General features: G+C 30.7%; 1 protein-coding gene across 4 annotated transcripts; it reads left to right on the top strand.

Moving 5' to 3' along the window:
• Nucleotides 1-5,090: 5,090 nt before the first annotated feature.
• LOC140670204 (insulin-like growth factor 1 receptor) lies at nt 5,091-12,940 on the top strand. Of its 4 annotated transcripts, XR_012047487.1 has the most exons (10): nt 5,091-5,254; nt 6,352-6,433; nt 6,947-7,009; nt 7,116-7,203; nt 7,332-8,201; nt 8,355-8,714; nt 8,801-9,823; nt 10,498-10,587; nt 10,746-10,969; nt 11,168-11,289. XR_012047487.1 is itself a non-coding variant. In XM_072900773.1 (9 exons), the coding sequence occupies exons 8-9, from the start codon at nt 11,287-11,289 to the stop codon at nt 12,237-12,239; spliced, it is 705 nt and encodes a 234-aa protein (XP_072756874.1). In that variant the 5' UTR covers nt 5,091-5,254; nt 6,352-6,433; nt 7,116-7,203; nt 7,332-8,201; nt 8,355-9,823; nt 10,498-10,587; nt 10,746-10,969; nt 11,168-11,286; the 3' UTR covers nt 12,240-12,940. The 4 variants fall into 4 exon arrangements, 1 of the variants encoding a protein (XP_072756874.1); XR_012047486.1 differs by having other exon boundaries at nt 8,355-9,823; XM_072900773.1 differs by lacking the exon at nt 6,947-7,009 and adding an exon at nt 11,883-12,940 and having other exon boundaries at nt 8,355-9,823; nt 11,168-11,634.

The raw sequence follows: 12,940 nt of genomic DNA, 5'->3' as shown, positions 1-12,940 counted from the left end.
TACAATCTCCCTCTTTCTTTCTCATTCACATACCTATTTACAAATATACAAAATTATAAATCCAAAATTTTACCCTTGTCCTTCTCTCTGTATCCCCGTTACTTTCTCATCTCTTGCTACCTATCCTTATCTCCCTCTCCGCGAACATGGCCATGTACGACCTTACAAAATTGTTCCCCACTCCCTCCCTCACGACCCATCCTTCTCTCTCTCTCTCTCTCTCTCTCTCTCTCTCTCTCTCTCTCTCTCTCTCTCTCTCTCTCTCTCTCTCTCTCTCTCTCTCTCTCTCTCTCTCTCTCTCTCTCTCTCTCTCTCTCTCTCTCTCTCTCTCCCCCTCTCCCCTCTCCCCTCTCCTCTCCCCTCCCCCTCTCTCCCCTCTTTTCTCCCCCCTCTCTTCCTCTCTCCTTCTCCCCCATTCCTTAACCTAAAACGCCCTTACAAATTGCCCAATGTTTGTAGGGACGCTCTACCCCTTACAGTCTAACATTATTTCTGTCACTAACCCACTCCCCCTCATGCATCCCTCGTCTATTCTAACCTCTCGTCTCATACATCTCCTTTCCCTTTGCTTACATTCCTCCACTCTTCCTTTACTCTTCCTCTCTTTCCCTTTCTCTCCTCTCTCCCTCTCTTCTCTCTTTTTCTTCTGCTCCTCTTCTCCATTTCTCCATCTCCTCCTCTTCCTCTCTCTTTCCTTCTTTCCTCCTCTCCTCTTTTCTTCTTTCTCTTTTTACCTTCCTGCTTCTCCTTCCCCTCTTTCTCCTTTCTCCTCGCTCTATTTGTTTTTCTCTTCGTTCTTCGTCTCTCCCCGATTTTCCGTTCCTTTTCTCTCATCCCCTGTAACCCGTCATCTCTTACTTTTTCTCTATCTTCTGTCCCCTCTTTTCTCTCTTTGCCCTCTTCATCTTCTTCTTATTCTCTCTTGCTGCTTCCAATTCCTTAATTATCCTCTTCATCATCCCCAATATATTCCCCCCTCACTTCCTTATCCCCTCATTAAACTTTCATATCTTTCCTCTCCTCCCTCTCTTCTTCTCCTCTTCCTCTTCTCTTAATCCTCTCTTCCTTCCCTTCCTTTCTTCATGCCTTCTCCTCTCCTTATTCCTTTTTTCCTCCCGTCCTTACTAATTCTCCGTGCCTCGCGTTCCCTTCCAGTCCTCCTCACCATCTCTCACCTTCTCCCTGCATTCCCTGGTCACATCACTCTTCGCCCGTTTCTCCTTCTATCTCCTTATCCACTTCCCTTTTTTTTCACCTTTTCCCTTTTCTCCTTTTTCCTGCGCTTCTCCTCACTTGCTTTCCCTTCTCTCTATCCTCTTCACCACTCACTTTGGAACATTCTTCTTCTCCTTTCTCCTTCCCCTTCCTTCCTCTTCTCTCTTCCCCTTGCCACTCCACCATCCTTCTTTCCTCTTCTTGCTCCATCACATTTCTTCCCTTCTCTCCTTTCTCTGCGTTCCTCCTCACTTGATTTCTCTTTTCTCTGCCTACTCAATACCCGCACATAACCTCCACCTGTCACCGTATACGTTTCTCTCCATCATATACTCCATCATCTCCTTCTTTTCTATCCTCGTCTGTCTTAATTCCTCCCTCTCTCCTTGACCTTTCCTCTTCGTTTCTACTTTCCTTCTTCTTCCTTTACTCCGTTCTGCTCTTCCTGTCCTTCCGATCCAATCTTCCCTTCGTTTCTCTCTGCTCCTTTCCCTTAACCTCGCTCCTTTTACCCTGTCTCCCGATTCTGTCTGCTATACCGTCTCAAGTCGATTTCTCCGTGATATCTCTATCCCATCGATCTCTCAATCTTCCTTCCTCGCCTTGTGCGCGCTATCATACTCTGCCCGCCATCTACCGTTACTCCCATTACTCTTTCTCACTGCCGCGCCACACCTGCTCACCGATATCACTGTCTTGTCACGTCCCACCATCCTCTCCTTTCCCCTCCTCTCTCCTCTCTACATTCATCTTTCACTCCACGTTTTTCTCTATTAATCGCTCTTTCTTTTTCTCCACCCTCACTTTTGCTTCATTCTCTTGCTTCGCTATCGTCTCTCCATTTCCTGGTCCTTTGTCTCCTTCCTCTTCGCTTCCTTTACATCTCGTTTCTTCGTCCTCCTTTATACCGTCGAAATTCGCTATGTCATCTTCTGCCTTTTCGTTCCAATTTTCACTCTCTTATCGAGATAAAGTAATATACTCAAATAGCGTTCTACATCTTATTGTTATACAGAGTGTTCAAAAATTAAACCGATAAACTTTTAAAGGTTGTCGAGGGCACCAAAAAGATCATTTTTCGCAAATAAACTTAGGGTCGGAACCATGTCGTTATAGCGCTATGGCACGCAGAGTGTTCGAAAAAGGTCGGAAGGAAAACTGAATAACTTTGAAACGGCTGATCCAAGGTACATAATAATGTTTTGAAAAGGTTTCGAGGGGTACAAAAATATGCGATGAAAATTAGGCGGTTTTATTTAAAAAATTCAAAGTGATCTCGATCTTACCTTAGCGACGTTTTCAACCCTAGCTTCATTTGCAAAAATTGATCTTTTTGGTGCCCCCGACAACCTCAAAAAGTTTGTCGGTTTAATTTCAAAACACTCTGTATAACAAGTAATAAAGTATTTAAGTTATATTTTATATCATTTTAAAAACCATCAGATTTCCATGACTCAACCTTTATCATGAAATTAAAATAAGATTATGTATAGTAATAAACAAATATAAATTGCTTGGTTAGTAGGGAAAAAAGAATGGTTCTAATCCACTTTTTTCATATTAGAGTGAGAGAGAAACTTTGAAGAGTGAGAAAAATAGAATAACTTCTAAAAAGTTGTGTTGTGAGAGAAAAATATGATCACAAATTAATGTAAGAAAGTTTGTTTTTGTTTTAGGAGTAACGTATTAAAATTTTGGCAGAAGTTTATAGAAAAAGTTATAATTTTGTTATAAGAACAACGTCATAATACTATAGAAATAGTTAAATATAAGAAAGTTATATAAAAATAATATTTATATTTTATGTGTTAAATTATATTATTAATAAAATATTAAAAAAGTAAAATAAATTAATAAATTATATTTACTTAATTAAAATACATATTAAAGATTCTTACACTAATTGCAATAATAATTATAATATTAATTTCTAACAATTTGCATTATGTATTACCGAAAGTTATAGAAAAGTATAATTAACAATTTTACATTAAATATTAAATTACTTATCACACAACAGACTTTTGTAAAAGTAACTCTTTAACTGTACAAAAAAAAATTGTTCGGCTTTATACGTGGAATAAACGGGGAGGAAACTAAAAACAAGAATTGCGGAACACAAATCTAATATATTAAACAATAAAAATATTTCAGTTATGACTACCCATAGATTATAGTATAATCATGATTTTGATTGAGAAAATGTGAAAATTTTAGATAGAGAAAATTTTTATAACAAAAGATTGATCTTAGAGATGATATACATAAAAGGACAAATAACAGCATAAATTTACTAACAGACACAGAATGTTTAAACTCTACATATCTAAATATTATAAACAAATTGTCGAAAATCTAAACAACATAAAATTTTGTTATTATTTATGATTTTAAAGATATAACTGTCGACTTTTTTACCATTATCATAAGATCAGTTCATCGATAAACATCGTTATAGTTAAGAAAATTTGGAACAATTATGTAAGTTACAATTCAACACAGTGTTCCTTCTAAAAAAATTTTTTTGTTATTAACTAGTGAAATTGTGAGTTGATTTTTAATTATTTCAATACAGGTCTCCAAACTATTATTTTATTTTAAATTTGACGAGTTAACCTATGTGTCTCTTCTTGGCCTACTAACCAAAGGAAGAACACATCAACTCAACAATTTCTTATCTTATTAACAATATCTTCATGTTTAATTTTAAGCGTTTGACTAAATAATGATATTTAATTTTTCCTAAATTCACGTACACCGATATATAACGATTTATTAGCGTTATTTAATGATAAATTAAGATACAGTTATATGGCTTAAAAAAACCTGCGTTTTTTTTTCTTATCTGCTTTTGTATTTTTGCGCTGATGAAGATCATAAAATTAACTCAAATGTACGTTAGGATAATAGATTAAATTGTTACTCATTGTTAGAATAAAATTTTTGCGCACTAACTACAGTGCTTGCTCGCAAATTTTCTAACTTAATTTTATATCTTATAAAGAGCTTATATATTATATTTAATTCATCTCATTTGGTTTAAATCTGTATTATCATAAATTATATAAATCAGGAATGACCGTTTATGGATTTATACGCACAAGCGAACGACGAAATATTATTAAAGACAATCAGCAATGAATAAATTTTTGTAAATATCAAGTGAGCCTCCGAGGACCAAAAATAATTAAAGGACAATCACATTATCGATCATTTTGATACATTGGAAGTAATTATACGGGAATGGAATAAAGTTAGCTCTGGACAATGGAATCTTTTTTAATAACTGCAAACATATCATAATTAGATATATAAGTTTATTATTTCAAAACATAGAAATTTATGTCAAATATGTCTGTTATCGATGCTAAATCTAGCAATTTCTTTACGCAAAAGAGAGTAAATAAAGTTTACCTTAAAAAATTCTATAACTGTAATTTATAGTTATAATAAATAATACGTTATCCGTTTCTTATTGTTCAATCATTGGTTTATTTGTATATTTTAACAAACTATTAAAGATTGATTGTGCATGTACTACTCTGTTCTTGATATAATATACTAGACGATATAATATGCTATAGAATATATTATAAACATTATTTTGCATTAAGTTGTATTAAGTTAAATTAAGGAAAATATACCACTTATTGATTTACCAGCAGTTATATAATTTAGTGATAAAAATCATTATAATCGATTATGAGAAAAAGTTTTAAAAAGTAATACATCTAAAAATAAGCACTAAATTTATATACATAGGCATGAACTCTACATATTACAAAAAATCTATCAAGAGGCGTGAAGAAACATTGAGTCAATTAATGTATCTGAATCATTGAGGAGATACGAAACATTAAATGCTACTGGGCATTTCAATAAGGAATCACGTCAAAGACGGTCGAGTATAAACATCTACAAGCAGAAAAACATTATTATGTTAAAAATGTTAAAAATATTATGTGTTTTATTAAAAGTGTTAATACTAACCAGATTGACCATCGCGATTTGGAGAAATCTGGAAAATGACGTAACTCCGGTAAGTCTCCAAGAAAGTATTTTCATGCATTTTTTCATTTTTAACTTTATAGCAATAAAAAATATTTAAACAAATAAAACTAAATGTTATATATTGAAAATGACAGATTACTTGTTTTAATGACTGTACTTATAATTAAAGAGTTTCAACCATATTAAAAAGTATATATACAATTTGTTAGTTTTGCATTATACATTTAAAAATCAGTGTTATGTAATATAAAATTAAACTTAATTGAGACGGTATATTAAAATTTAAATATAAAAGTAAAAATTTTTTAATATAAATTTTTAATATAAATTAATTATTCCGTTGATTCTCTGCTGTACTGTTACATTAAACACATATGTGATACTTTTGCTAGACATGATTTTTTTATAATTTTTGAAATGTTTTTATTTCTTTAAATATTTATTTGTATTTATTAATTTTTATATAAAACATACAGTAAATTAATTTTTATTTCACAATAATTTGATGTGGAAATTCAAAATTTTTGAGTTAAAATAAATTACATCACGAAACAGCTACTAAATTCAAAGTAAAAGATTGACGCATTGAAATTTTAAATTGGCCTTCAATTAGAACCAATAGACAAATCAATATACACAACAGCTGTCACTCGCTATGTGCGTATTTATATGCTATTTTTTATTTATCATTTTTTACATTTTTTACATTTTTCTAAAGATAATGCAAAACATAACGTACAATTTTTATTTTAAAACACATTTTGAAATACATAATTTGTTAAATAAACTACATATATTTTGAACACATAATAATGCGAATGCAAATAATGGACAGATCGACGTAAGCAAACCAAAACAATCCGCGGTTTTAAATATAGATTATTTACTTGTATTATTTACTTAGCTTGATTTCTAATGAAATTCTAACAAAACTGAAAGCTGTTTTAAAATGTTAAGAAGAGATATCTTTCGCATATTTATTAATTTTATTATTTAGAATTCTGTTCTCATTATTTTATCGATTTATATCCACTTGCGAAATAAATTTTGATCTAATCGCTCATGTCTTTTTTATCAAGCAATTCGACGAACATTTACAAACTATAAATGTATATTTTTGAATAGGATATCTCAGCCTTCGAGATTAATGATCACTACATGTTATCAAACGGCTCCTCTGACAGCGTGACTATATTAAATGAAGCCGGTAAGTGTTTATTGCAGACATGTTTACAATCCTAAAATTTACTGATAAATTATAATGAAATATAAATATAATAAAACGAACTCTATACTTATATAAATGTTATCAAAATAAAATTAAAGTACAAAAAAATTATGAAAATAATTATTTTGCTAGTTACATCGTTTATGCTTAGTCACAAATGTTACATTTTTCAAGCCTAAACACTAATCAGTAAAATTACGAGAACTAATAAACGCACTGTAACCGTTGAAAGATTTCTATATATCATAACATTATTTATTTTTATTGAAATATTTTTATTTTAGAATAAGATTTTCTTCCTTTTTGCTTAATTATTAATAGTGTGTTTACGTTTTAAAACACAAAAATACTATTATTATATAATTCAAATATATTGAAAATCAGTACTGTAGCTATTGGTTAAATTTCATCATACTTTATAGTTTATGTTTTCATTTCATTCTTTATTTAAAAAATGCCATCTGAACTTACTTATTATATGATATTTTTTAGTTATAATTCAAGAAATTCTTCCACTTTATCTTTCTTCAGTTATTGAAATCAGAATTAATATACGTAATTATGATATACTAAATACAATTTTGAAATCTTTATATAGATTTAACTATATGTATACTTTCGATTTGTTTTATAATTAAACACAAAATTTAAAAATCCGCAGACATATTTCCAAGCGAGCCAACATTTCCTAGGGCATTTGTAGATTTTGGTAAAAGATTAAACGAGAAAAACATTTCTGTGACATTCAGGTAAAAAATTCTTAACTTGTTACTTGTACTCGCATGTATATGTATATATGTATAGAAAATCAATTATGTTTGTTTCGAACAGTATTTCACTAAAATAGAAAGACTAAAATAGCTTTTTTTCTTCACAGATGGAACAAACCTGAATTTACAAATGGAGTGATACAAAAATACATGATCCAGTATTGGTTTATGGAGAACCTAAAGAAAATTATGAATGTCGCTAACATTTCAGCTACAGAACACATATTGCAATACAAAACATACAATTTAAGGCCTGATATAATGTACTACTTTAAAGTACAAGCGTATAATGAAGCTGGTGCCGGTCCTTACACGAATTTCATTAATGTTTCCACTATGCAAGAAAATCTGTTACCTTTATTATTTATCGCTTCGATAATTTATCCGCTGAAAGTATTAGATGTGGATTTGCGGATCAACTTTCCACTTAAAAAATACAAAGCGCGTGAAATCGTTTATTTAGAATTGGAACGTAAAATTTATTGGATCGATAACACAGAACTAATAACATGCGATTTCGATCTAAATGCAATTGAAGTAAATAATTGTACAAAAATAACTGATGTCCACCCTTCCGCGAGTATTCTCTGCATTGATTGGGTGGCAAGAAATCTTTATTGGGTGGAATATTATGACGATATTTCGGAACTTATAAAGCTAGACTTAGCATTGTGGCAAACTGGAATAGTCAAAGGCAATGAGATTATTCTACATAGAAATAACCTGGTTTCAACTTTAAATGTGCTGCCTTCTACAGGATATATTAAATTTTATCTATCTAAAATAATAACTTTTTTTATTAACAAGTTTGCGTCATATGACGAAATAAATGATTTTACACGCACAGCTATTAATTTTATAAAACATTATTATATTTACTAACATTAGCGTATATCTACTGGTTGCCAAAAAAAATTGTAACAACCGTGTCTCAGTAGTGTCGCACAGTAAGGTCGCAAATGTGTGACATTAATGTGGTATGACTTTTATTAAAGATCATATATTATAGAATCATAAATTGACGTAGAATTACAAAAATTTTAAATAATTACATCGATTTTGTGCATGCGTGTGCGATATACGGTTAAAATAATGTTTTATAATTAGAGAATAATATCCTTTTTTTCCAGATATCTTTATTGGGTAGAATTTGATTTATTATTTAATCATGAAGCACTGCAATCGGATTTTAATGGAAAAAATATAAAACCTTTTTTGAAGAATAATTCATGCTCCTGTGCGTACAAAAAACTGTTGAAAAAAGTAATCTTCATGCAGGTTGATTACACGAATATTGATAAACCATTAATGTACTGGATATGTCGAGAATCGACAAATTACTTAATTGCAACAGACATCTATGGTTGTAGTTGCAACCTGATTTTAACGGTTGAAAACAATGAAATACCTTTTTCACGTTTAACGATTGACAAGATAAACTTTTACTTGTACACTCGTATCGATGACATAATCTATATTTTAGAAAAAAAGTATGCACTTTTGGATAGCAAAGAAAACGCATTAAAATATGTTCAAAAAGTGCATATTTCTGATTTAAATGTGAATCGAATTATAGCGTTTAGTAATTCTTTACAACCATATCCTCCGACGAGGTGTTTACTACCTGACCTAGAAGATTTTCAATCTAAAGTTATTAATTTTTTGGAAGAAGTGACGACAACTACAAACAGTATTGTCGTAAAGATCCCAAAGTCGGCCCCTATTGTTGGATGTAAAAAATACAACTTACCCACCACTATATATATCATCTCCGTGAGCTATCAGACATGTTTGAACAATGATCTTGACGAATTCGACGAATTCTACGTGAAAACGCACGAACGGCTTTACGAAATACATAATTTAACTCCATTTACAACGTACACATTGAAGTTTGCATTAACTAATTTATATGTCGACAAGTTATCGATGAAGTTGCAATTCGGAGAGCATATAATTCTAAAAACTATCCCTGGCAAGCTCAACGCGCCGGAAAATGTGACGGTTCAAGTTCTAACGCCTACTCTGGCAGTAGTCTATTGGATGCCACCTAAGAACATTAACTGCATGGCAGTGACCTACGAGGTGCATTGGATGTCTCATCTTTTTCCAAATGGCACTCGAAAAACAATTACTCAAAAAGAGTACGACATACATCTTATCAATCAATCTGAACGTACGACAGATAGCAAGTTTTTCATGTCAAGCCATCAGTTGGTGCCAAGACAGGAATACTTGGTATTTGTGCGAATATATTCAGTTAATTTCAGCAATTTATTCACTGACAGTTTAAAGAAAAGTGTTTATATGTATCCGGAACCGAATAATTTGATTTTGAGCAAATCCAGTATAAATAGTATAAATATTTCATGGAATCTTAGCAATAATATAACCCATTACACATTGAAGTACAAACAAAATCAAATGCAAATATGGCAAATCGCAAACAATACCGAGACAGATAACTATACAGTAAAATACCATATAGGAAACTTGCTGCCAGGAACTTTATATAAATTCCGTTTGATCCTGAGATATTGCAATTATGAGGAAGAATTTATATGGCCACCTGATGGAGAATTTACTTTTAAAACACAAGGTAAAATAAATGAATGCATTATGATATCGTGTATTTATTTTGTAGAAATAATTCATAAACTTTTTAAATTAAAAATTTAAATGAAAATATGTAATACAAAATCTTTTAATTATTTTGCTTAATTTGTTCCAATGCCAAAAGCGTTTTCAGCCTGCTCATTTTTGGAAGTTAAATTGATATTACTAAATTTGTAGTTATCTTTAACAATTAAAGCTTCCGAATTGATACAAAAATTTATCTTATAGATCGATCTTGAGCTGGCATATGTCTTGGATTTAAGAGATACACGAAACATTGCAGTCTCATTAAGTTAGCATTCCAAGAGCACTTAGAACTTCTCCTTTATTACATAAAAATATTATATGTACAAGTATTGCTCCTAGCACCTATACCAGTTAAATTGGGAACTTTTGCGAGATTTACAATTGACGTGTATAGATTGCAACGTTTAAATATCAAAAATAATGTTAAAATGAGTAATTAGATTGATAATTTATTTAAATTAGTTTGAATAGATTTAATTGAAAGTAAAAAGATTGGAATTTATAATATAATGAAACAAAATATTACTGGTAACAAAAGAGATGAATCAGAAATATCAATTTAACGTACGGCTGAAAACGTTTACGTCTTTAGAGACTAGAGTAACTCAAGCGATGTCATTGATTTAACAGATATATTTGCTACGCGTGATAATCTGATAATAATATCAACGATCGTGGGTGTTAATATATATGTATGTTTTATTTGCCATTTCTATAATTGTAAGTATATTTGATATAAACTTTACACTTTAATTTCATATTATTATAAATTTATATATGTATAGAAAGTTCTGTGAAAATAATATACTTGGTGAAAATAATTTTAATTTTTCAATACATAAAATTAATAATGAGTATATTATAACGTTATCTAACAGCATACCAAAAAAGGAAAAAAAGTAACAATGAACAAGTTTTGCGTTCAACAATAACCAACGTCGAATTAGCAACTATAGACGAAATACCTCAAACCGGGAACATCCAATCTAATGCGATGTACGCTTCTAGATTGCAATTTAATCGAAACGAACTTACATTAACCATAGTCGAAAAAAAGCAAATTACTCTAACGAAACTTGTAGGTAGAGGTGCGTTTGGAAAGGTAAAAAAATAATTTTTTATGGCTTAAATGTATTCTTGAAGACTTTTGTTAATATTTAATCAGAAAATTTTGAAATAAAGACACATTCTTTAATAAAAACAATTTCAAAGTTAAAATTTTTTGTAAGCAGTTTAATAATTTAAATTTATTTTTAACGTGTATTTTATCGACTTGTATTGACTATAAAATATCTTGCAGGTTTTTCAAGGAGTTGTCAAGGATTTAGAAGAGCCGGGCCCAACGCCTGTCGCCATAAAGATGCTACGTAGCAATGCTTCCTCGCAACAGATAACGGATTTTTTCGAGAAGCTAAATTTATGAGTCATTTTCGCCACACGCATGTTCTAAGATTGTTGAGCATATGTATAGACGGGGATTCACCATGGCTTATATTAGAATTAATGGAAGTTGACTTACTGACATATTTAAGAGAGAGTAGGGCATTCCAACCAGCAGATTCACAGGCTTTGCGACTGCAAGACTTATTTGCCATGTGCGAAGATGTTGCACGAGGTTGTTGCTTTTTAGAAAAACTACACATTGTGCATAGAGATCTCGCCTGTCGAAATTGCTTAATGTCCTCGAGAAACCGCGAAAATCGTATTGTGAGAATCGGTGATTTCGGACCAGCTAGAGATATTTACAAGGATCAGTATTATCGCAAAGTAAATATACAATTATTTAATAAATAAAGTAATACACTTATAGATATGTAAGAGAAAATAAAACTTTGTTTTCTATTTGTACATTATAATAATATTATACATTTATAAATTGATTTGAAAAAAAAAACTATTTTTATTAGTATAGTATATGTAGAAAAAATGACTTAACTTTAACTGCACATATTTCTAGTTTTAAAAATATGTGGATGCTTTTGGCAAAGATTTACTGCACTAAAATTATGTTTTAGAGAGGAGAAGGTTTACTTCCTGTTCGCTGGATGGCACCAGAATCTTTAGTGGACGGAATATTTACTTCACAAAGCGATGTTTGGGCATTTGGAGTGCTAATGTGGGAAATTATGTCATTGGGTGAGCAGCCTTATTCCGCCAAAAGTAATGACCAAGTATTACAGTATGTGCGCTCGGGAGGCAAATTACCGAAACCTCTCAACTGTCCATCGACATTGTACGAATTGATGCAGCATTGTTGGAATGTGGCGAATAATAGACCAAACTTTGTGTTTTGTCTGAATAATATTGTGTCTTTGAGAAACAGCACAGAAGATGCGACAGTAGATGTTATCAGAAATGCAGAAATAAATTAAATTGTAATTCTTTTATTTGCATATCATTGCATAGTGGAATAAATTTTTGCAAATTGATTATATTGATTAAAGATAGAAGATAGAAGGTTGCAAAATAATAAAAATATTGCTATTACTTTTGTTATATTTTGTAATATATTTACCATTATATTAAATTATTTGTTTTATTAATTACAATGTGATTATGTTAATTGGATTATAATATAAGGTTAATATATACAGTGCAAAAATTGTAGGGTAAACTCGGATAAGATGGCCATAGTTTTTTAAAATGCAAAATACATACATTTATTTTTGTTATTTTTCAGTAGTGTTTGGCATATTATCTTCAATAAAGCTTATAATACGTAATATTATCGAAATTAAAAGAAAAATATTTAATAGAAATTTTATATTATCAAAATAGTACAACATAAGCATTGGCCATTTTATCCAACTTTTAAGGAAAAGATGACCATAGTGACGGAAAGATGGCCATAATATTTATAAAAAAATAGTAAAAACAAAAATAAAAGTTATAGGTCATATAACAATTTATATATCTTTATAATATGTCTAACGTCGATTACGATAGCTTAATTGTAATTTATTCGACGTTATAACAATTTTTAGTGGACAAATGAAAAACTTTGCAGGTAGTCAAAAGTAAAAATATGATATAAGATTCACAATATCGTTATTTCGAATAATGTATGCATATA

This window comes from Anoplolepis gracilipes, chromosome 10 (assembly GCF_047496725.1).
Source record: "Anoplolepis gracilipes chromosome 10, ASM4749672v1, whole genome shotgun sequence".
Lineage (NCBI taxonomy): Eukaryota > Metazoa > Arthropoda > Insecta > Hymenoptera > Formicidae > Anoplolepis > Anoplolepis gracilipes.
This window is presented reverse-complemented; position numbering and strand designations above follow the sequence as displayed.

Excerpts from the sequence above, each read along its gene's own strand:
- LOC140670204 (XM_072900773.1), top strand. The coding sequence starts at position 11,287 with ATGAGTCATTTTCGCCACACGCATGTTCTAAGATTGTTGAGCATATGT. Across the intron at positions 11,635-11,882 it reads AGGATCAGTATTATCGCAAA|AGAGGAGAAGGTTTACTTCC; the intron begins GTAAATATACAA and ends ATTATGTTTTAG.